The sequence below is a fragment of the Salminus brasiliensis genome, chromosome 2 (genome assembly GCF_030463535.1).
Source record: "Salminus brasiliensis chromosome 2, fSalBra1.hap2, whole genome shotgun sequence".
Lineage (NCBI taxonomy): Eukaryota > Metazoa > Chordata > Actinopteri > Characiformes > Bryconidae > Salminus > Salminus brasiliensis.
This window is the reverse complement of record NC_132879.1, coordinates 34,014,361-34,040,061: the sequence shown is the minus strand read 5'-3', so window position 1 is coordinate 34,040,061 and position 25,701 is coordinate 34,014,361. Positions and strand designations below refer to the sequence as shown.

The 25,701-nt window shown below is 40.7% G+C and overlaps 1 protein-coding gene across 1 annotated transcript; it reads right to left on the bottom strand.

The window, feature by feature from the left end:
* Nucleotides 1–10,075: 10,075 nt before the first annotated feature.
* pthlha (parathyroid hormone-like hormone a) lies at nucleotides 10,076–19,078 on the bottom strand. The gene is made up of 4 exons (XM_072673818.1): nucleotides 18,651–19,078; nucleotides 18,085–18,206; nucleotides 11,847–12,380; nucleotides 10,076–10,872 (listed from the first exon to the last, which is right to left on the bottom strand). Exons 2-3 carry the CDS (start codon nucleotides 18,189–18,191, stop codon nucleotides 11,870–11,872), a joined length of 618 nt encoding a protein of 205 aa, XP_072529919.1. The 5' UTR covers nucleotides 18,192–18,206; nucleotides 18,651–19,078; the 3' UTR covers nucleotides 10,076–10,872; nucleotides 11,847–11,869.
* Between the last annotated feature and the right edge of the window lie 6,623 nt (nucleotides 19,079–25,701).

The window sequence follows — 25,701 nt, the reverse complement described above, 5'->3', positions numbered from 1 at the left end:
GGAAATATAAAGTGCCAATTTTTATTTCTGCTTTTATAAATGTAATTATGGTCAATGTAATTTGTCTTTTTTTTTTTTTTACAAGACTTTACAAAAAGCCCTTTAATGTGGAAACAGATTTCTCTCAAATGTAACGTCACACACTGAGTGGCCGTGCAAGAAGTGGTCTAGCCATCAAGACACCTATGACTACTCTGATGGAGTGAACAGCTTCAGCAGCTGAGATGGGAGAGACTCTGCATACAAGAACTGGTTCTTCACCAGTCAAAGCTTTATGGGAGAGTGGCGAAGAAAATCAAATCCCGACAACAGTTCACCCAAAGACTACTGGAAGAAGGTTTTTTGGTCTGATGAGACCAGAATTGAGCTTTTTGGCCATTAGGTGCTATGTTTGGCGGATACTGCACATTACCACAAGCACACCATTTCTTGGCGACAGGTCTTGCAAGGCCAAAGATCCATTGACTAAATACGGAAGGTGCATATTTATGCAATCACGTATTTCACTTGATATATTTTTATCTAATTTACATTACTTTGTAGAAATCTTGTAAATTATATTGACCATTATTCCACTGTAAAGGCAGTAATTTGCTGAACACATCCAATGGGATAATACTTCTTTATAGGCACTGTATTTGCAAACCACAATGCTATGAAATGGCTTTGTCAAGACGTAGCATGTACAAACAGAAAAGAACAAGCCCTAAATCAAGCCTTGTGGGAATTTAAGTATTTCTACAATTTGACCAAAGGTTCATAGACAACTACTCATTTAGTGTTTTCTCTGAAATCAGGGTGTAGCAGCAACAGCCTCTTCTCTTTTGTGTGTGACCTGTGTCAGCAATAGGTACACCTTGAAATAGATGAATACACAAATTAGAAGGGGGGTCTGGACAGGTAAGGGCAGTTTCTCAGACCCAGATCTTAAAAAAAGAAGATAATTTGCACTTGTGTTCACCATTGGTATTGCAATTAAGTCGAAGACTAGGCTTATCTATGTCTGGGAAACTTGCTCATAGTATGCTAGGCTTTAATGCTTGTAAAATTCTCGCCTCACCTCTAGAGGTCTCTTTGAACCCAGTTTTCTTGCAAAACAGTTTTGATATTCATTCAAGATGGCCTATATAGAGTTTGTGAACAATGGCTGAACATTCTCATTTGACATCTAAAGTCAATTTTGGTAATGGTATTCAGTAAGTATGGTTACATCAAATTGACACATTTGTCTTGTATATATCTGCCAATGCCAAAACATATAGTGGGGCAAAAAAGTATTTAGTCTGTCAGTGATTGTGCAAGTTCTCCTACTTACAAAGATAAGAGAGGCCTGTCATTTTCATCATAGGCAGACTTCAACTATGAAAGACAAAACAAGAAAAAAAAATCCAGGGAATCACATTGTAGGATTTTAAAATAAGTATTTGGTCAATAACAAAAGTTCAACTCAATACTGTTTATACAAGTTTTCACCAGGTTTGCACACACTGCAGCTGGTATTTTGGTATTTTGGTATTTTGCCTATTGTAGATTCACTCCTCCCAGCCTGGTGCAGGTCTACAATTTTCTTCCTGGTGTCCTTCGACAGCTCTTTGGTCTTGGCCATGGTTAAGTTTGGAGTCTGACTGTTTGAGGCTGTGGACAGGTGTCTTTTTTACAGATAACGAGGTCAAACAGGTGCCATTAATACTAATAATAATCAGTAGCTGACTAAATACTTTTTTGCCCCTCTGTATATAAAATTTAGAAATCGTTTGCTGCTAACATTATGTAGCAGTGTATTACTTTGTGGAGGATTGCAAGAGCAGTCAAATAAATTAAATGCAGACTTTTTACCACAGCTTGGTGTCACCTAAACACTATATACTCTTATAATATGAGACAGGTGAGACAGGGCTTTCTTTATTTTAGTTTTTTTAAGCATGATTGTCACCATTCTGGATATCACAAGACATACCCAACACACTGACCAATTTTATATGCTAAATTAAAAAATGCTCTTATACCTAACAGCTCTTTCACTTGAGGCATGTTGAATCTCAAAAGGCTGTACACTGTTTTGCTACGATTTCTGGGTTGGACGACATGTTTCGTCGAAATAGTCGGTGTGCTATAGGTGTGCTATAGGATCTGGAGATGGTTTTCTCTCTTTCGATGTGTGTATCAGCAGCGTTACCAATCTGCAGCTAGAGTCGGTACACACAATGGATTCTAGTAAACTCCTCTACAAGTGAGACTGCTGCAGCTTACTGCACACAACAGAATGTTTAAAGGACCACTGTTTAAAATATACATTTTGCTGCATGTTGTTGGGGCCTAACACAGCTCTGGTGGTCAGTTACTTAGAGAATCTTCCCTTGCATGCCCTCCTGTGGTCAAAGACATGAATCCTTTTCTTCTCTGCTCAACCCCAGTTAGTTGTAATTGTAAATTACTGGTGACAAATGTGGAATCACTTACAGAATTATTATTTATCAGTTCTCTCTTCAGTAATTTTAGCAAGACACTTTTGAAATATGAGGCATCTGGAGATAATTTCAGTCTTTGTGTCATGCCGATTTCTTAGTCATGTTAGAATCATCTACAGAATCATCTCTCTGGTCAGCAAACAGTGTTTGGTTTAGTACTGCTGCTTTGTAGCTCCCAACTGAGTATTTGAGACGTGTGAAGGCACACAGGACCAACAATAATAACATTCATTATTTTGTACTGATTCCTCATTTTGAATGGTGATGTACACTATATATAGAGTTGTGTTTACAGCATAAACATTCACATGCAACATTCAGTGAAATGATGTGTTTTCTTTTTTCTTTCACAGAGTCAGAGAGCAAAATAATGTGAAGATAAGCAGATTAACACAGGATCCATGGATCCTTCATGGCAGTCATTTTCTGTGTGCAGGTAGGGCTTCTGGGGCATGTTTAATCTCAAAACGCTGTACATTGTTTTGCTACTTTTCTAGGTTGAATGACATGTTTCGTCTAAATAGTCTGAAACGGTGTGCTATAGGATCTGGAGATGGTTTTCTCCCTTTCGATGGGTGTATCAGCAGTGTTACCAATCTGCAGCTAGAGTCGGTACACACAATGGATTCTAGTCAAGTCCTCCACAAATGAGGCTGCTGCAGCTTACTGCACACAACAGAATGTTTAAAGGACTAATGTTTAAAATATCAACATTTTGCTGTGTATTGGCACACAGGACCAACAATAAAAAAGATTATTTTGTACTGATTCCTCATTTTGAATGGTGATGTACACTATATATAGAGTTGTGTTTACAGCATAAACATTCACATGCAACATTCAGTGAAATGATGTGTTTTCTTTTTTCTTTCACAGAGTCAGAGAGCAAAATAATGTGAAGATAAGCAGATTGACACAGATCCCCCATGGCAGTCCTTTTCTGTGTGCAGGTAGGCCTTTTGCACCATCTGAAGTTAAATTTAGTATAAATTACTAGAAACCCATGTAGAAAAAAGTGTAGGAAAGAACTGAGAATGGCCTCTAATTTTGTACTTCTGAATATGATTCAGCCACTTAAACATATTAAAGCAAATTTGTTTATTGCTGGAATTTTTGGAAACTTCTAGGTCTTCCTGTAGTCCAGCTGTTTCCATACCCAATATAATAGCTGTGTTCTAACCCCCTTATCAATTATCCGTTTCTGACTGTTCTCAATCCTGCACTGCTAGATAAAAAATGAGGATGTCTGTACCAGCACCCAGTACCCACTACTTTACTTTGTCTCCCAAATAATATCTAAACAGCAATGGTCTTTGGGTCTGACACCCAAATGTATGATCTCACTACAACCTGTCTTTTAACCCTGTCTTTCATCTTCACTGCTGGGAAAGGAAATGTAGGTAAAGTTTCATCTGACTTGACTCAAAAGCAAGCAAACATTATTTTATTATGTCATAATATATAATGTGTCACAACTCTCTTCATTAGTTCACAAAATGCATCTTTAGGCCAGTTTGATTAGGGTAAGTATTTTCTCAATCCTAATGAGAGTAATCATCAGAACCAGGCTAGCCGTGCGCCTGCTCAGGATAGCTGTGTGTATTTGGAGTGCTTTAAACTGGGTTGAAAATCTCACTCGGCCCACTTTGTTTGTAAAAGATTTGAAGCTGGGCTTGAGAACACAACCACGAGAGCCAGAGACGCGTTTTTTTTCCTGTCTCTGTCGGTATAAGCTCGTTAGTGTTTATTTAAATGGAAGCCTTTTTCATCACAATCCATGGAACCTTGTTGAAAACCAATCTGCTCACACTACCTCATTTTTGTTCGAACCACTACACTTCCCACAGAGCAGCCGAGCACCGCTTCAGAGGGTGTTAAAGAGATCAGGGAGCAGGGAGGCGGGCAGGTACAGCGAACGAAGCAGCTGCCTTGGCAGGACATCCTCTGAACCAATAATCCTAGTAATTTTCATGGCTCTGGGAGTAGCCGCCCATCTAAATTGCACAGATGTTTCCCACGCTTGCAGCCCGATTGATTTCCCTGCTGGGGAAGGTAATTGTCCGATCCAGTTCTCTCGGACACTTTCTCTTGGTAGATATCTCTATAACACTTTGAGTCATGGCTACCTTCCTCCTCAAGTGAAACCACAGCCAGAACGAAAGGGCCCTAACAGATGAGATTAGACTCTGGCTCTGCAAACATCAGCTTTCACCTTCACTAGTGCTGTGTCCCCTTTCTTATTAATTGCCTCAGTTGTATCAACATGTAAGTGCATGCATGGCAAAGGCTCTTGTAGCCACTTAACACTTATGTTGTTTCGTCAGTTTCCAAAAGGTCTGATGTAGGGTTTATGTTTGAATGGCAAAAGAGCTTCTTTCTTTATGTTTTATTTGTGGTCCATGTCTGTTTTTATTGTCTCTGGCTATGCCACTAGGTGTGTGTCACTGACCATCGTGCCAAGGTCAAGTCTGACCGCTTGCCAGCTCCTGCAATCGAGCAGAGTTGTAACTGTATCTATTATCTATTATCTTATTTTTTTTCCAACAAAACTATATTGATAACATTATTGTACATTATTGTACATTATCCATGACAGTATTTCAGAGACAATGCAGATAATGCTTTACTGGTGGAACTAGTAATTAATTAGATAATTAGTTCTTATGTTTTATCTCTCTTTAGACGAAATAAGCCAATGGACTCAACTCTTGACAGCCTAGAAATTCAATTCCGACCAGGACTGTGTAAGATGCTTGTGTGTTTTCTGTCTTCTGTCTTCTGCCTGTCAAAGCAGGATCGCTTTCAGTAAAGCAGATAAGTCAGCCCACCTCTCTGCTTATTTGAAAAAGCCTGGACTGCTACATCACTTAGTCTCTCAGTAACATCTACTGACAACTGTATTTGTCCATTTTTAAGGAAAGTGGCCCAGTCCTGTGGCTCTAGTCCCACAGCTTGTGGTCATATGGTGAGAGATAGTTGTTGAGTTTGTAGTTCACTTGGATGGTCTTGCAGTGGACCTGTGCCCAGTGTTTGTTTTCATCTATTGAGTTAGGTTTGCTGTAGTCTCTGTCTGCCTGAAGCTGATCTGATGGCCTGCCAAGCCACTGTCATATTATAAAACCCTATGAGTGTGTAACATTCATGAACCTTTGGAAAAAATGTTGGAGGTCTCAGCATTTTCTGCAATGGAACAAAACCTACACAGGTTATTATATTAAATATAAAACGTTCTACTGTATTGCTTAGTGGCTGGGGGTAGATGAGTTATTAATGCCATGGAATAATTAATTTATAATTATATAAATAAGGTTCCAGAGCATTGGCTAGTTTGAGACATGAAATAGGATGATAGGACACAGATGGCATAGGCAGTAGTGTTCTGAACTTCTTAGAATGCAGTAATCACACTGTATAATCCTGTATAATTTTGTTGAAATTAAATTTTTTTGTAAGAAAATCATCCGTACATTTTTTACCTGTTAAGTACTAGTAGATGGCATACTGCATGCTGACTGGTGAACATTCTATTGTGGGCTTCACAACTTATTATAATTTTGATTATGATTGTATACACTGTGTGCAGAATTATTAGGCAAATGAGTATTTTGATCACATTATCCTTTTTATACATGTTGTCCTACTCCAAGCTCTATAGGCTTGAAAGCCAACTACCAATCTAGTAAATCAGGTGATGTGCATCTCTGTAATGAGAAGGGGTGTGGTCTAATGACATCAACACCCTATATAAGGTGTGCTTAATTATTAGGCAACTTTCTTTCCTTTGGCAAAATGGGTCAGAAGAGAGATTTGACGCACTCTGAAAAGTCAAAATTTGTGAGATGTCTTGCAGAGGGATGCAGCAGTCTTGAAATTGCCAAACTTTTGAAGCGTGATCACCAAACAATCAAGCGTTTCATGGCAAATAGCCAACAGAGTTGCAAGAAACGTGTTGAAAAAAAAGGCGCAAAATAACTGCCCATGAATTGAGGGAAATCAAGCGTGAAGCTGCCAAGATGCCATTTGCCACCAGTTTTGCCATATTTCAGAGCTGCAACGTTACTGGAGTATCAAAAAGCACAAGGTGTGCGATACTCCAAGGTGTATGTCCAAGGTAAGGAAGGCTGAAAAACGACCACCTTTGAACAAGAAACATAAGATAAAATGTCAAGACTGGACCAAGAAATATCTTAAGACTGATTTTTCTGAGGTTTTATGGACTGATGAAATGTGAGTGACTCTTGATGGGCCAGATGGATGGGCAGAGAGCTCCACTCTTACTCAGACGCCAGCAAGGTGGAGGTGGGGTACTGGTATGGGCTGGTATCATCAAAGATGAACTTGTGAGACCTTTTCGGGTTGAGGATGGAGTGAAGCTCAACTCCCAGACCTACTGCCAGTTTCTGGAAGACACCTTCTTCAAGCAGTGGTACAGAAAGAAGTCGGTATTGTTCAAGAAAACCATGATTTTCATGCAGGACAGTGCTCCATCACATGTATCCAAATACTCCACAGCGTGGCTGGCCAGTAAGGGTGATGACATGGCCCCCTTGTTCACCTGATCTGAACCCCAGAGAGAACCTGTGGTCCCTCATGAAATGTGAGATCTACAGGGAGGGAAAACAGTACACCTCTCTGAACAGTGTCTGGGAGGCTGTAGTGTCTGCTGTACGCAATGTTGATCGTAAACAGATCAAGCAACTGACAGAATCTATGGATGGAAGGCTTTTGAGTGTCATCGTAAAGAAAGGGGGCTATATTGGTCACTGATTTGTTTTTGGTTTTGTTTTTGAATGTCAGAAAGGTTTATTTATACATTTTGTTATATTGGTTTACCTGGTGAAAATAAACAAGTGAGATGGGTATATATTTGTTTTTTTATTAAGTTGCCTAATAATTAATAGTAATTATTAGGCAAGTAATAGTTACATGCACAAACAAATATCCTCCTAAGATAGCCAAATGTAAAAAAAAAAAAAAAAAAAACACTCCAACTTCCAAAAATATTAAGCTTTGATATTTAGGAGTCTTTTGGGTTGATTAAGAACATTGTTGTTGTTCAGTAATAATAACTTTTTTGCAAAAGTTAATGAATGACCACATTTGAAACTCCTTACTTGACATTATGCTAGCAATGAAAAAAGTACATTTGCCATTTGTTTCTGGACCTAGCTAACATCAGCTAGAGCAGTTATTGTAGTAGTTGCCATTGGCGCCATGCTGTCATTGCCTTCTCAGCCACTTCCTCAACAGTGCATACTTGGCAACAAATTTTTCACATCGTGTTCACGTTTAAAAGCATCACATTTTACAGTCCTGACAAAGCCAGTGTTTCACTGAATTGTTACTTTGTAGGTTTTCTCCGACTGGTCAGGCTAAAACGAAATGAGTACCCATATACCGATTTCAACGTAATAATCCTGGCACCAACTTTGCACTATCCACACTTGATATCAGCATGCTGGTTTGGATATTGGAAGGAACGAAAAATAAATATGAGTGCATTCTTAAGAAACCTTGTCTGGAGTAGCATACATCCATACTGTGTGATGTGTTGTTAGCTGTATATGTTTGAACATGATCGTCTATATTTTGATGCTTATCTTAAGTGAAGTGATTAATTTGACCACCCATTTTAAAAGTTTTTATTTATTTAATTAGTTAATTAATTAAAAATTAACCCATGTTTTATCCTCATTCATTCAGTAGCTAGGGCTCCCCATCACACAATAACACCAGTGCTGGAAATGTGCAGGCTAACTTGTGCATCCTCAGAGGCACATGAATCTAGCCTATCACATATTTTTGAGCTGCTACTAATGCATTGTTATGGTACAGCTTGGAAGAGAGCACTGACTGCCAGTTCTGTCACATCAGCTAACAGGTGAACAAAGAGAGGGGCACACAGTGAAGGCTAGACCATTTGGGAGAGGTGGCTGTGGCATCACCAGGGATCAAATGAACAAGATTAGTAGATGTTCAAGGCAGATGCTCAAGATTTCAGTATTGGTATTGAAATGGGAAGAGTGGTATTGTACCATTTTTATATTATATCTATTAATATGTCTGTGTATAGTGTGGCATATGTATATGCATATATACATACATTATATATATATATATATATATATATATATATATATATATATATATACATAAATACATGAATATATATATATATATATATATATATATATACTAAAACATTTTATTGTAAAATATTTACGAAATTTAAATACATCCCCTGATTCAGAACTGCAGAGGCACAGCTAAAACATCTGACGTTGTTTTGGATGCTCAGAGCATGCACTGACATCAGTGCTTTTAGTACTGCAAATGCAAGCAGTGTGAAAATTAACAAGGAAGATGCTGTTGTGTGACACTAGAATTTAAAGCTGAATTTCTTGGCTTAGTGAGGAGAGCTTTCGGTGCCCTGTAAAAGTCAGGCATTGCAATGGAGAATGAAGAACCAGTGGAAAGTGGGAAAAGTCAGCATGAAGCACTGCTCTCTCCAGTTTATTTTTTTGTTGATGCGGATAGGTGGCCATGCCACAAGTGATGTAAGCTGTGGTTAATTGGCATAATTTGCTTGTGCCACTTTCATCAGGAGTCCACGATAGTCCATTAAATGTCAGAGAATTTGAGTCGAGTCACTGCATGAGATTCCATACAGAAGAGCCAAAGCCCCCCTGTTGTATGGAAAAGCTGAGTAGTGTCATTTTGTGTGTGTGTATGTGTGTGTGTGTGAGAGAGAGAGAGAGAGAGAGAGAGAGAGAGATTGGCTCCAGAAGAGGCTAAAGAGTGCCGATATTCTGTGTGCTTGTGTTTGTGTGTGTGTGTGTATGTATGAGCGACTCCGTTTCTGCTTTAGCACTCAGCTCTTAGCAGCACACCTCATCTTCACAGGGTCATGGGGTCCATTCACCTCATACAAACTTTCCTCTACATCTCACTTCTCATACACGCTCCCCTGGCACTCTCATTAGCACACTTTCATGTGGTTGGAGACAACGTTAGAGACAAGCAGCCTGAAGGTATGGTGGATAAAATGCAGAAAAGAATAATTATGGTACCATTCAGAAAGTCATCAGCCCAGTCATTTGAAAGTGTAAATGGCTTATCCATGACTCAGTTCTGTGTAAACATGGCAATCTTTGCAGAGTGCTTCCTGAATCTGTTTGTGTTAGTACAGTCTGTGTGGTCTTAACTGGGTACTGTGGGTATACAAGAAGGAAGAAGATAAATTTCTTTTTTTTATTTCAAAAATGTTTCTTGATTTTTTTTATAAGAGTAGTACTTTTAGAGTCTGTTGGTTTTGGCCATAAGTATTAATACAAACTTTTCATACTGAAAGCAATAGCATATGTTTTATATACTGCCGCTGTCAGGAAAAAATTATATTACTAAAATAGCAACTTTTCAGGAAAAGCTATAAAAACACTTTAAACTTGTGATTATAGTTAATGTAGTTTTTAAGTGTTTCATTTAGTCATTTAGTGTTCATTGTGCAAAAATGGACAACAGCAGCAATATTTATATGGTTAGATACACACACACACACACACACACACACAAGCACACACAGGAGGCAGGACGATGCAGGGTGACTGTCAGATGTTTAATCCATTCAATACAGGATTGTTCACTCAGTGCAAGTGCCAAAGAACAAGATTTCAGTCAAGAGTGTGTGCTGTTTATGTACAGGTTGAGCTGCGGTCCAAACAGGCAGGACACAAACAACGCATCTCTGGTCTTGAGAGGCGGGTGGACGGAGAAGAATACCATTTACATAGTGTTCTTAAGTCTGAATTTGTGGACGACACAAAGGCCATCCAAGTCAGCAGCAAAGAAAAAGAAAACAAAAGTATAAACAGTAAACGTAACCGAAAATGAACGCCAAAGCGAGCAAACGAACAAACTAAGAGAGAAGTGGGCTACGACATGAGGAGGGGACTGTTGATTTCTTCATTCATATAACCACAAAATAAGTCAATTAACAACATTACTTGTATATAGATTTATATTTATATATCTAAAGTGCATTATGGTACAAAAATATAGAAGGTCAGCAGCACCTTGATACATTTACAAAATAAATACACCATTCAAACAAAATAAATTACTGCAAGTCTGACACTGATAATTGGCATAGTCCTAACAAAAATATATATCAAATAAAGAGGAAAAAAAAACAAAAAAAGAAAAAAGCGAAGTATTCACAAAAATCAAAATCTGTAGCCCCACAGAGCATGGAATAATGTTTTATCATTATCTTTTCATATTCGTTTATTCATGATGAATATTTACAAACAATAAATACTTCCCTAACATTTTCCAAACAATCACTATTACAGTGAGTACTGCAACATGAGCATTTAGGTGTCCATTTTAAAATGTCCTTATTGATCTGAAAGACAGAAAAAGAAGACACAGTGGATTAGTTTCAGAGACAAGGCTGTACTGTTTACTTCACACTAATTAACTTGCTGTTCAGTAATACATACAGTAGTTGCCACCTGTCTATACAATAAATGATCATTTTCTGTTTCTTAGTCATTAATGGATGTGTAGTGCTGTCTGCGGGACTATATGTATCTAAGCAAGCATACAAGCATGTTAATGCCTCCTGCTTTCCATAAGGCAATGTGGTTAAATTATGGAATTTGTACCTTTCCCTAAGTAAGCACCCTACCAACCCTGCACTCAACATCAAACAGAGTGCAGTTCCTCTGTATGGAACCATGGAAACATGAGTAGAGAAGTATGTTTAGCAAAGTGTGGGTGGATGCAAAGGGATGGGCCCTCCAAAACTACACAGTATATACACCTAGTAGGCTTCTTTGGATTCGCATGTAACCAGCCAGCTGCTCCTTTTTGAACTGCCTTTTTTGAACCTTGGACGCTAACTGCCAGTTCTGTTATGTCCGGTAACCGATGCCCCTGCTGGCTAGCATCATGCTGAGTAATGGCAGGAGAGGCCACCCAGAGAGAAAAACAGGCCAGTTATGCTCTCTTGTATTCCCAGTTAGAAATGGCTAAGGCTATATCGGGATTGAACTCGTGATCCCCTGACCATAGGGTCAAAGCTTAGACAATCGTACCACTTGGAAGCCGCCTTCGCCATGTTTAAATATCCAACCAACATGTTAACAGCACCCGTTTAGGGTTATAATTTAACTAATTTAATCAGTTAAGTTATTCATTTTAGGATTTGTTTAGGATTTGGTATCTACTATGAAACTACTATGTAAGCTATATAAGCATGTGAGGAATTGAAGTGCAGATCCCCTAGTGAGCTATACTTCCTGAGTGGATGTCTAAAAATCTAATGTGCTAAGCATATAAACTATCATAGGAAATAGTAGGACCATTTTTTTTTACCGTTGTCAGAGACTGACAGTGTTCTAGTGCAGCACTCCTCGCTGGCCTACAAGTGGCCGCCACTCCAGGTGTAGACCACTGCCCAGCTCATCCACCAGTGCCCAGCTCAGTGAACGGGCTCTCCGTTTCCGTTTCTCTCCTTCTCTTCTCTTCCCTGCACGCCCTTTCTTCTTCTTTTTCCCGCCCACCTTCATGGCGCTGTCCTTGTATGGCTGTGACTTGTTGGTTTCCTGTGGCAGGTTGGTGCCCTCCTCATCATCCAGGCTGAAGCTAATTGGCAGATTCTTGGTACCACCGGCAGGCTTCGGGTGGGCAGTGCCTGGGCTCACGCTGATGCCGACGCCAATGGGAACACCTACGTTCACCACCCCACCTCCGCCTCCACCTCCACTGACTCCGCCCCTCTGTTGCACTTCGCGGATCTCTGCTGTATGGACTTCATGGAGCAGCTCCTGCAACCACATGCGCCTCTTAAAGTCCTGCAGCGTCCGACCCTTGTCATGCATCAGCTGGGCGTGGGTTACTGACCGCTTCCTAAAAGACAGAGAGAAAGAGAGCCATTAAATCTGTCCCTAAATGATGTCCCTAATTGGAAAAAAAGGTATGATGATAAATGATGGAAAAAAGGATGATGCTCCATGATATAAAATAATGCAGAATAAATGTAAATTATCTTGCCGATACAGTTCAGGAAGCATTGGGTGCAATTTGTCTTGTGTATTTTTGTTGCACCATAAAGAAATTAATCTTTGAATGATGTTGGTGTTGTGGTGGGGATGAAGTCAGAGGAAGATATAGAAGTTGCAGTGTTTTAGCTAGTCAATTCATTAAATGATGGAGATAATATTTATAATATTTGTTGTAGCTTGAGTAGAAAGTCGCTGATTTGTGTTACTTGTATTTAAAAGAAGTGCATGTTTCCTGAGATCTGCAGGCATATTAAGGTGTAGTTCTTTCTTGCATATTTTGCTTATTCTGACTGCAGTATCAGTATACTCACAATTCGAATCACCCTCCCTCAAAACCAGCGAATCCATGCTGATGATCCACCCTCTGCCAAACCCCTTTTCCTTTCAGAACATTTTTTGGGCCCAAGGCCTTGCTTGTTCTGCATTTTGCCCAAAGACTCAACAGTTCCAGGGCCCTGCATCTAACCAAAATAAATCACTGAGTGATGATATGAAACACCTTCAAAGAAGGCACTGGCCCATGGAACGACTTGTCAGGGGGTCCAGAAGTTTTTTTTCTTTTTACTGTTTTTAGACAAACTTCCACGTTTGACTCTGAGTTTTAAACATAGTACATCAGGACTGTCTTAAGCAGCACATTCTTGTGCAACAGCAAAAGCCAATAATCACACTGGACCATTCATTGGAGGAAAGATGATTAAAATGTTGACAGGCAGCCTAAACTCGTTTTGCAGTAATTCTAATTAATGGTGCCATTGTGTCCCACTTTAAATCATTTGGAGGTCCAAGTGCCTGTACCTTTGACAGTTGACAGCTTCTGCAGTCAAAAAGACCTCTGCTCTCGTATGCAGTTTTGGATACTGGGCACACAGTCCAAGTGTCTTGAAACAATTACGCATATCACAGAGCTGGTGCCTTGACTGTGCCAAAGTAAAGCATAATTCAGTGCTATTTCAAAATATTCACTCTTTCACTCTTGAGAGAGCGGTGGTGGGTCTGAGACCCACTTTTTGCAGCTGCTGGGGAGGAGTGGGAATGCACACATTAGAGCAACCAGCAGGTGGCAGTAAAGTATGGTGGTGAATAAGTTGGTCACATCAGGACAAGTTCAGTCATGTCTTAGCAAAGGGTTTCACTGTTGTATGGATATTACAGTTGTTTTACAAGGCCATTTAATATTAAGGGTGTCTGAGAGTATCTCTTGGGATTCTCATAGGATGCCACTACTGCTCATCGCAGTCTGTTCCATGGTGACCTGGATCTAAAATATAAAATTTTTGCAAAAACCCTTGTCCTGAAACACCATTAAATGTTGGCTTGCAATGTTTAAAGCAAAATGATTTACTTTATTTACCTCTCAAGCAGCCCTTTTTACCCAGCATCATTAATGCAAAGGCCAATTTTGCGCTCACAGTTAATAAATCAAATGTTGTGCGTCCCTTCTTTGAACTCACCCCAGAACTTAACAGGTAGGTGCTAGTTCTATTTGCCTGATCCATAAATCCCAAAATCTGTATGTCAAGCTACGGAATTTGTAACGCTGCGAACATTGCCATTTTTCCGTTCCGTTAAACTGATCTGTGAAATAATTTCCCTGCCAGGCATTTGAAGATGAGTTTTCCTTTCTTTGGAAAGTCCTTTTATCCCCCTCCTGCGTCTCCTAAATAATGCGCTGCGTCCTGGCCTAGCATGTGCTGGTTGGGGAAAAAAGCTCCTCACTTCTGTCACTCCTCATTATTTTCACCATATATTCGTAGAGATTTATGAGCGAGAAATGGCCCTGAGAGTGCAAATCGATCCCGTAAAAGCCAAAAGCCAGTTGCTCTGTGTGCACAGATAAGCTAACAGACAGGCATAGAATGACAAGGCGAAGGTAAAAGTGAAACACTGGAACGCTGTCAGGAAGCACACACAAGAGGGCCTTGTTCTGCTCAGATTAAAGAGAACCCCCAGCACAGGGCACAGAGACACTGAAACAGTGCATTATAAAGAAGACTGAAAATACACAATCCTGACCTTGGGTCGGATTCCTTTAGTTTTATATGTTTCTTTTTATGTGCTGCGGATTGATATATGATATTTGTTGAATATTTTCTTGCGGATTGGTATATGATATTTGTTGAATATTTTGCTTGGTATAGTAAATGTAAAGGTAAAGGGAGACATGAATGAGAGATGGTGCTTGGTCAGGTCTGGAAATTCCAACACCAGATCAGGTACTTCAGAGGGCGCAGGCTAGAACCGAATCAAAGCTCTGCTGTGCACTGTCCAAATGGTTGCGCTGAAGATATATGAGTGAAGTAAACTCATATGAAAGTAAAGGTCTTAGTGAAGAAGGAGGAAAATTCCTCTAAAATGAGAGACCAAGAAGATTGTACAAAATAAGTAAGGGAGCGAGTGAGGGAGGGACGGAGTGAGGGAGAATTGATGAGAGAGAGAAAAGCAGATCTTGCAAAATGAGTAAGTGAGTGAGAGAATGAGAGAGAATGAGTGTGTAGTAAGTAAGGGCACTGACTCATCTGTGGCAGTGAGGATGGGGAGGTGTGTTATTGTTTCTAAACAGTATCAGCCCAGGAGGATCAACCCAGGCTTTCATGCTGGGCCGCACTCTGCTCTCCAGTTCCTCTGCACTAATGCCCAGCCAAACACAACCAGCACCACCACAGGTCCACTCGCTAACGCCATCCACTCGCTAACATCATAATAACTTCACACATCTATTAAACAGTACTTCATAAGCACATCTCATCATCTCATTATTTTGAGATGTTTCTGACTCATATAGACCATGTCACATTGGAGGTGATACAGTGTAGTGAAGGCCAAATACTGGAAGAACTACTGGCTGTTTTCAGAGGACTGAATCATTTCTCATGAGCATGTATTTACATTAAGCATCCACAAAAAGGAGTTTCTCAAAACGTTAACTTGATCATTTATTTTGTTCTTTGGTTGGTGGAGCACTTGGTAACATAATTATTTGCACAGGCAACTCATGGTTCATTTATCATGCATCACATAATGGTGCAGAGAGAGCGTCTAATAAGAATATGTTCAAGTGACTACAGATATTTCCTGCAAGACACCTTGCTTTGTTTTTATCTGGTGCAAGATCAGTTCAAATGCTCCCTAAGAAACAATATGAGTGACAGAGAGAGAGAGAGGGGCAAATGAGAAGGTCAGTATAAAGCACCTGTCCAGCTGAAGATGTGAAGAGGTGTATCTATATGCTGGCATGAAAAATCAAGGTGGCACAATCACTGGCCCTCACCACATGACATGTGCTTTTCAAAATCTTTCTGAATCTGGCCGACTTGGCGCCGAGCCACTTTAAACTCCGGTAGGAGGCATTGTCAATAATGGCAGGTTGTCAACTCGGTGGACTTGTCAGCATTAGCTCGTTTTAAACTGTGAACGCCCTTTTGGATGTTTTGTGAGCTCATATGAAGATAAAAGATCTTGAGTGGATACTGCTGAAAGAGGACCTGTGTTGTTTGGATCTAGTCAACTCTAACGTGATACTTTAATATCCCTTGTGTGAGCACGGGTTTAGTCTAATAGAGATACTATCAGGAGGAAAGGCCAAAACGTTCAGCTCATCAGATTACATTAGACAAAACTAAATTACTAAAAGTATTGACATTTACTGCTTAGATTTAATTGTCCTGGCAGTGACTGCTACTGATTAATAGATTGTGTAGTACTTCCAGTAAAGAATCATTTGCTCTGTGTGGGTGGCAGAGTAATGAGAAAACCTCTCACTGCTCAGGCCGCACTGGAGAACAGAGGGCAAAGGTCAGGTGACACATTGCAGTCCTTGGCGACAAGACACCGATCATTTTTAAAAAGTGCAGCGATGGTCAGTCCCATGGACTTATCCAAAACATCCCCAACATGCCGCATTCACTCTCAACCCCCAACAAACAAACACATTTGGAAGTCGGTTATATGGGAGTTGAGACCACACACACACACACACACACACACACACACACACACACACACATATACAAACACAGACATATGAATCAGCCCTGAGCTGCGTCCTGCATCAACACTAGAGTTCCTACAGATCCTCCCTGTAGAGCTCTGACTGTGAAAGCGACCTTAGTGAGAGCACACTGTGGAGCTAGGCAGGAGATTGAGTCAGCTAGAACCCCACAGTAAGTGTGTCTCTCTGCTCCTTCATGCAAAAAGCCATCAGTATCACCCCGCCAAATACATCCACATCCATTTTGGATGGGGACCTGCCTGTGCTCTGTGAATATCGTCAGTGTCTTAAGTAAAACTTCCGTTCACACTGTGTGAACTTAATAAATGGAGCAATGGGCAATGATGCAGAAATATCTGTAGTTAAATCTCATCCATTTTTTAAATTCTATTAAATTGTCCTTTCAGAGGTGCAAAGCTTTAAATAGCCATGACAAGAGCAGAACTAAGAAAAAAAGGCCTAGGAATGAGATATTAGAAGAAATTTGCTTAGCTCGCACTCAAAAACCCTCTCTCTGCCTGACACGCAATCTTTTTCAGATATACAAGTCATGCACAACACGACAAGCACACACTTGCTTTTCCACACCCTCACCCCGTTTCTCACTGGCTCTCTATCGCTTCATTAAAAGCTTATTGGAAGGTTGACCCGTCACTGGCAGGGCAGAGGCGTGTGCAAACATTGCGGGAGATTAGCTTTCCAAAGGGAACGGCTCTCTAGAATGGTGTTTTGCATCCTGGGCCCTGATCAGGGGCGTGCGGGACTTGAAAGCGCGTTTGCTCGGATAGGCATAATATACTCCAGCAGGAGAACCCGTTTAGTTTGGGCTGCCGCCTAGCCCAGCATCAGCACTCTCTCTCTCTCTCTCTCTCTCTCTCTCTCTCTATCACTCTTTCATTCCTCACTTCTAGTGCTCTCTCTAATCCCTCTCTCTCTATCAAAGAGTGGACCCCTTGTATCAGAGACAGGGCAGGCTATAGAAAAGACGGTTGGCATTTAATAGCTATCACAGCGAGAAATGGACTGAGGGGCCTAACAAGCTGAGAAGAGACTGATCAGAGAGACCGGAGCGGTGGGGGTGGTGGATCAGCACTCCATCAGGGTGAGCATTACCCCCCTCTCTGAGCAAACACACAGGTGGGCGCTAACTATCAAAACAGCTCCCGGCACGATCTCCAAATGAGCACATTTTCCAACCCTTCAGCCAACCAGCTCTTTCCCCACCACACAGCAACTGATGCATGAAAAAAAAAAATATATATATATAAAGAAAAGAAAAACAAAAAATACACATATATGTTATATATACTATTGTTTTTTTTTTTAGTTAGTATATTATTTTACTTCTATAAACATCCAGGGACCCGTATGTGTGTCCACATTTCAGTTTCTTACTTTACTAACTTTCTCGTTATTCTCTCAATAATCCAGAGTAGTTATTCATTAATTTAACCAATTAATAGGCATAAAGGTCAAGAAGATTATAAAGTGTTCTCAGTCATAAACAAAACAAATAATTGAATATAATAAAATTAGGCCAAAAAATACATAGACTTACATTCTATTGCTGAGGGCATCAATGGGCCTGCCATAGTGCGGCACAGGAGAACACAGTAAGAAGACGGCCAAGCACCAGTGTTGCAGCAGCCTCCTCGAACACAACATCCTCCTGCTTAGTGTCTACAAAAAAAAAACAAGGCAGAACAGAGATCCATGAGATAAAGTTCAGATTCTACTGGAGGACAGGCACTAGTTGATTTGAAAAAGTATCTGATTCTTAATTTGGAAATCTGGTAGAGGAAATGCAGCTCGTTCTGTTTGTTCATCGCAAAGCTATTTTAAACAGACAATGGCACAGTTTATTTAAACCACTAAATAAATGATTGTCCTGTTTTCCCCCCGCTGCACATGCTGCTTTCTGAGAAGAGAAGTCAGGAAGTTCAGACTGAAAGACTGCAGCGCTCGTTTAACTCAAACCAGTCCAGCATGTTTCAAAGAGAAAAAGAAAAGAATTCCAGCAAGTCCTCTGAACCACAACAAAACTTAACAAAAACCAACACTGCTGGTGAAACCAACTATTCAGAGGAGAAGAGGACCAACAGAAAAAGAGGGAGAGAAACTTACTCTCCCAACAGCGATGTCTGTTTCTCAGAGCGTCAGCTCCCTTCTCACTTCTGTCCTCACTCAGCACTGTAGGCTCTCCCAAAGTGTCCAGGCTTAACAAAGTCCAAACAAACTCAACCCCCCCCAAAAATTAAAATAAATAAAAAAAATAACAGACTCAGGTCAATCCGGCTGTGACGTCCTCTTTTTCCTCCTTTTGAAGAGGAGAGATCTCACCAAACCTGGACCCAAATCAGCTCTCCAACATGGGCTACTTTTTCCAATATTGAATCAGTTCCCTTTCTTTCTTTCTTTCTTTCTTTCTTTCTCCTTTTTCTGGTCTCCAAAAAGACCTCTTTAGACGTGAGTGAATCAACCAGACCAAGCTGAACGTGATGCGAGGTGAATCAGTGAATATGTGTGTGTGCTCCAGGTGGTCTCGCAAAGGCAGTCTCTGTAGCTCTGCCGCCGGAGGCTGTGCTCCAGCCTGTTATAGGGGAGGCTGTGGGACCAGCCAGCACAGTGATGGGAAAAGTTTCAGCAACAACTGTCTGCGCAGGTTGGGAGAGAGAGTGAGGGAGGGGTGAGAGAGGGAGGAGAGGTGGAAAGGGAGAGAGAGAGAGAGAGAGAGAGAGGAAGAGTGGGAGGGTAGGTTATGACTTGGGGAGCCCTCACAAAGACTCAAAGCATGTGTATTTTGTGTGTGTGCGTGTATGTGTGTGTGTGTGTGCCTGTGAGTGTTGGAGAGAGAAAAAAGAAAGGCCAGCTGTGGCAAGAAGGTGGCGCCCAAGGAGCATTTCAACTCTTCAGGGACATGTGTTTAGTGTGTCACAAAAAGATAGGAGAATTGTGGGCAACTGTGTTTAGGATAGGATTCCACACACACTCGCATACATGCAGAAGTTTTAGTGCGAATGTCTGTTGCTTGGACCCCCAAAGACGCACTGGAAGGAAATGCACAGCATTCTTTACACCCCAAAGAGCCAATTTAGCGCCTGCGATAAACTGTTTTTGGAGGCCAGAGCCCCAGGCTCAGAGACATGGTAAAGCTCATTAAGAGCAAACACATTGGGGTTGTGGGGCTATATTTCTTTATGCTCACCGGTGACTTATAGGAGAGGCCAGAGAGCTATTAATTATTTGATGTTATTTCTTTCCCACATGTTTGAGCCATTTTTTTCTGTTTTATTTCAAGACAGGTATGAATAACCAGCTTAGATGAGAAATAGTAACTGTACATTACATCAGAAAGTCCTGCAAAATTGCAGCTACAGTTCAGACCACAGATTTATCGCAATACTTTGGAATCAATACAGTCGCATAAGATATACTGAATGTGGAGATTTACTTTAAATGTGTTCATAATTTCTATAAGAATAAAGTATTTGTGCAAAACCTGTTGAGCAGAAAAGCTCAACTATAGCTCTCTCTCTTTCTCCTTCCCTCCCCTCCTCAATAGGTCATCAGGTAGTAGTGTAATAGATAAGGTCTTTAGGGGTACACTGCAGCAATAATAGCTAGTTGTTCCCCTAGCATTAGCACGAAGGATTAGTGTGGTCACTTCTGTGATCTTTAATCTTCATCCTGCTTTTTGCCTTTGAAACCAAGTCTGCTGACATTTTCTTCTAGTAGGAAGCTGGCTTTGTCTCTGACTTCCTAATGTGATCTTGTTTGACAGCTTCTGCCGAGCCATGTGTGTGTGTGTGTGTGTGTGGAGTAAATGTTTGAGGCCAATCGTGGCCTTTTCAGTTGCAGGTTTTAGACACACACCGCCTCTCTTGAACGCAGAGCTCCTTTGGGCTTTGTTGTCACCCAAGCCTGAGCCATGCATGCCTCGGCAGAACTGATATCCGCAACCCTGAGTTCAGATAAAGACGCTGTGTGTTTCTCTCCTTTTCCTGTTGCTACAAGGCTGTGATGTTCAGTGTCATTGGCCCATGAGCCAGCAGTGGCGACATCCAAAATGCAATTTGGAGCCGTAGCTGCATCTCATCACAACAGTCATCACTGGAAAGTTTCAGTCAGCACGACCCACACCAGAGCCCTTATGGGTTCAGCATTAACTCCTCAAAGCCTGTTTGGAAAACAGAGGTACCTCAGCACCCCGATGAGGCTTTGGCCCGAGCTCACTGTATAACTCAAAGCAAAATACCCTGTAGGGCTCTCTTCCTTCTCCATTCCCAGAGCTTTTCAAAGTGGGTGCTTTTTGTCCTTATTCCTTCCTGACTGGATGTACTTGGGTGAGTTTCTAAGATTTCATCTGCTGTCAGTGGGGTGGTGGTGGAGGAGAGGGCGTATTGGATTTCTTTGTGGACATACTTAATGCTTTGTACTTATCATGTAACACACGCTGTAGAGAACTAGCCACCTAAACAAATGGACAGTGGGGTTTGCTTTAGGGATCAATTGTGATATTAGAATCATTGATATCTTGTGCTTAGTGCATTTAGTAAATAGTGGCATCTGTTTAGATTTGACTGATATTTTAAACTGATATTTAATAAACTCCAGAAAAGCTGATGACGTCAATGAAGCAATGATGGTCTATTAAGGTGAAATGTAACTATTTTGGAAATTTAATGCATTTGTAGTTTTGCAGGGTTTTTTTCTGCATTTGTAACCCTCAACATAGTGCTAAACAATGCAGATTCAATCCCAATTTTTGTATTTTACAGTTGTTTATATATCAACGTCACCATCTGCATCAGCAGATGCAGTCAGGTCCATAAGTATTTGGGCAGTGATGCAATGTAGACTTTCAGCTTAAAGCTTCAAAATGTTTAACAGTGTAATGGCTAGGTGTGGCCTGTTGCCTCGATAGTTAATAACAAATTAAAGACTTAAAGAATATCTGGAGTTGATTTCAAGTGCTGAATTTGCATTTGGTAGCTGTTCACAGAAACCTTTAATATGTGTTCCAAAGAAGTGATGATGCAAGAGTGACCATTATTAGGCAGCAAAAACAAAGCAAAACTATTAGAGAGATAGCATAAATTTGCTAAATCAACAATCTGGAACATTAAAACAAACAAAAAAAGAAATGAATTGGCAAGCTCAGCAACAACAAAAGGCCTGGAAGACCACAGAAGACAACTCTATGTAGGTCTATGTGTGTCTTCAGTAAAAAAAAAAACAAAAAAAAACATCACACCATCTAGTCAAGTCAAGAACACTCTTGAGGAGCGTATCGTTGACTAAACAACTGGTCACACTCAAGATCAGAAAGGTCAGATTGGACTGAACCCATCTAAAGAAGCTTGCCCAGTTCTGAAACAAGATTCTTTCGACAGATGAAAACAAGATTTGAGGATTCAAAGCAATACCACATCATCTGTGCAATATTGTGCAAGCAGTGGTATAGCATATGCATGTATGGCTTCCAATGGAACTGGTTCACTGGTGTTTGTTGCTGATATGATAGAGGTAGTAGGAAGAAGCTCTGTTCAGATTCAGTCAAAATACTGCTAAACTGAGAGGATGGCATGGCTGTACAGGTGAATAATGTACAATAATAATAATAATAATGTAAACTCAAAAGTACTGTAAAAGCAACCCAATAGGTTTTTAAGGCAATGAAACAGTATGCTCGTACAAGGTTGAGTGAGTCACCTGATCTCAACCCATTGAACCCAATTAAGCATGCTTTTCACTGACTGAAGACAGAACTGATAGCACAAAGACCAACAAACAAGCTGCAACGGAAGAGGGCGGTAGGAAAGTCCTGGTAAAGCATCACAAAAGAGGAAGCTCAAACATTTAGTGATGTCCATGAGTTCCAGACTCCAAAGTTGCATCCAAGTGTATATAATGTGTATAAAAATTCCCAAATCCTTCATTCACATTTTGATTGATTTATCTCAAATCCATTACTCAGGCAGAATCACAGAAATTGTGTACCTGTCTAAATGCAATGGACCTAACTGATTGTACATTCAGATATTGAAGATTATGTCTGCACATCCACTGAAAGCATTAATCTGTATATGTAGACTGAATGGAAAAATGTGGTGCACTTTAGCGATTTATGTTTTGATGTATTGCATGGCCTATATAACAGAGAGATGTTGGCATAGCATAGATGCAGCGTCTGTTCCCACCATTGTATTCACTTTTTGCCTGCTCTATTGTCTGTTTGAAAGTGAGGCCGCAGAGAGGGATCAGAAGTGTCAGAAACCTGGAATTCTTCTTCATCTTTTTCATCTCCTCCCCGTTCTGCTTTGATCAGCAGGGCTGGAGTAGCTAATCTGATCACCCATCATCAGACCCTTTAATCTGGTGGTGCTGAGTGCTCGTCTGGGATTATATCCTCGCCTTCTTTCAAATGTTTGGCTAATGTCCTGGACGTACTCCAACATGCAACATTCTCCAAACAGCTTCAGCCCACCATGAGAGGAGTCACTCATGTGCTCTCTGAGCCTCAAACCATAGCAAGGTTTCAACAGCTGCTTTATTCTCATTTAATAAACTGTTGCTGATTTCAGACTTTCTAGGTGCTGTTCAACAAGCGCTACTTTAAGTAAACTTTAAGTACTACTATTAGCTGTTGATTGATTTTTTTGATGTTTTTTAAGACAGAATCTAATTTAACCATTAGAGCAGTTGTAACCAATAATAAACGTATACATATTTGCAATGGAAGCCAATGTAAATTAAGAATTTCAAGTAATTCTATTGGTCCATTCATCCAAAATGGTCTAAATAGTGTATAGAGCAGCTACAGGGTAAATACTAAACATGGTTGTTCATTGTTGTGAACCGTTCAGCAAAGTATATGATAGAAATATGATAAAACATTCAAAACACATTCTTCACAGACCGCCATTACTGGCACCATGGCACCGCACACAGCCTTGAAACAGAAAACTTGTGTTTTTTAGCTTTTTACTTGCGGTTTACTTGCGGTGCTTGGTTGCGGTTGTGATTTCACTGATCTTTAGGGTTTACTGAGGTTCAGATATCTGTAACCTAGTTACCAGCCCATACATAGATACAAGCTTGTCCCTTATGCCTCATCGTCCGTCCCGTCTAATGCCTGTCGCTTCTTCCCTTCCCTCAGTAGGGCAGGGTTCAGGTTGGTCAGCACTTTAAAAACCACCCATTCTACCTTGAGAGGAGATCAGTATGGTGAAATACAGCTGACATTTATTAGACTATGGGAAGCTGTTTATAAGACATACACTGGAACTAGGTTGGAGGTTCGTCAGTTTTAAGGTGATTTGAGGAACCTTTTTCTTCTATAAACCTTTTCTTGAAGGCACCATAAGGCACCTTAAGAGGTTCCTCCACAGTTTCAAATGGAGAAGAACCTTCAAAAGTTTCTCAAGGCTCTTATACTTTCAGCAGTTGTACTTTGTACAATTACACAGAGGACCCTGAGGAGCCAGATTAACTTAATTAGAAAGAACACTCAGATTTAGGTTCCCAGGGGTTTTAATTATTCTCTTGTGACATTTAAACAGTATAGAGAAAGAACAGTAACTATAGGCATTTAAGGGTTAATCTTCATGCCTTTATCAGCAATTATTCGCTTCTTTTCAGCTTTCCCGGAGACATGAGTCACTACAGATTGCCTAAATGACAAAAATTGATTTTCACGGCTGTCTTTCTTATTAGCATCCCTCCCACAGACACATCAAGGGAATTCTAGGAATTCCTTCTAGCTGGGGTTGCCAGCACTCACAGCAGACATGCTCACTCAGCACTGCCCCAGGTGCCTTTAAAACATTACAGGGCTTTTAGTCACACATGCTTTTAAGTTTAGGCAAAGCCGCTTTGAATGAATTTAATTTCTGTCTTATAAGTTATGTGAACCTTGCAGCAGGCTTATTTGTTCTTGTTTACCGCTGCGAGAGAACAAATGCTAATTGTGTGCTCATCAGCTTTCCAACAAAGCGTCTTTTGAGAAGATCGCTCAAGGCTCTGAAATATGTTGCGCGCTCCTGCTTTTAAGATAATAGTTCACATCAACCAGCCCTGCGGAGCTGCGTTTAGCTCTTTACAAAAGTATTTACAAAACAAGTAAATTGCAGCCTATCGCGGATGGCATCAGTCACCGGCTGCTGGTCGACATGTGTTCTGTATTTGTGACGTAATACACCTGAACACTGCTGTCAATTTTTTTTCTTCTTCTGCTCAAAGTCACTCATTAGTGTCTAATAACAAACAGGCTGCTCTCCTCACCCAGAAACTGTTGTCGTTTATTGCAGAACCTCGTTTAGATGATAAAAGATTTGCCCCCAAGTAAAGCAGTGGAGTGCAAATTAGTGCAGTCTCTGCAATTTTACAGCCTCTTTTTGCTCCCTAGGATAGTTTCCGCAGAGAGCTTTAGTCTCTACATGATGTACTCAAAGCCGCGGCTCTCTCGTCTACCTCCAGTCTACCTGTCACAGTCCACGGCCCATGTGGTCCTCCCCCTTCCACTTATATAAGCCTTTTCACGTTCACTAGGAAAAAAAGACCTCATTCGAGGCCACTAAAAAGTCTACTTTACCTGCATATAAACAGGTAAAAAAAAAGTCTTTCCTGGCAGGCAGCAGCTAGTGGGGCGTGAGCCAGGAAAGCTGTTTTAGCTTCATCGAAAATTGCTGCCTTTTGGCAGGGTGCTGTATACACAAAACAAATGTCTACTTTTAATCTAACAAGTCTTTTTCCTCCTTCATCTCTCCCTCTCTCCCTCTCTGCCACTTACTTAATATTTTGACCCTGTAGCTCTTAACTCAACTCAGTGTTTGCTACATTTACCAACACTGCTGCGGTCTCTTTCTTTCTCCTCATACAGCTGCTATCTCCTGTCCCAGCTATTCTCTCACCCCATACTTCTGCTATTTCTCTCTTCCATCACTGCTGCTATCTCTCTTTCAGGCTCTCTCTTGCTTTCTCTCACCCACTATTGCTGCTCCCCATTTCTCTCCCTCTCTCTCTGCAAACTGCTGCTATCTCTCACCCAGCATCATTCTCTCTTTACAGTGGTGCTGCCTCTCTCAACACTGATGAGAACACAGAGGGATCAAGACGTTCGCCACATCTGCAGCGCATGAGGCTGCTCTGGGAATATTCCGCATTTATTTCATGT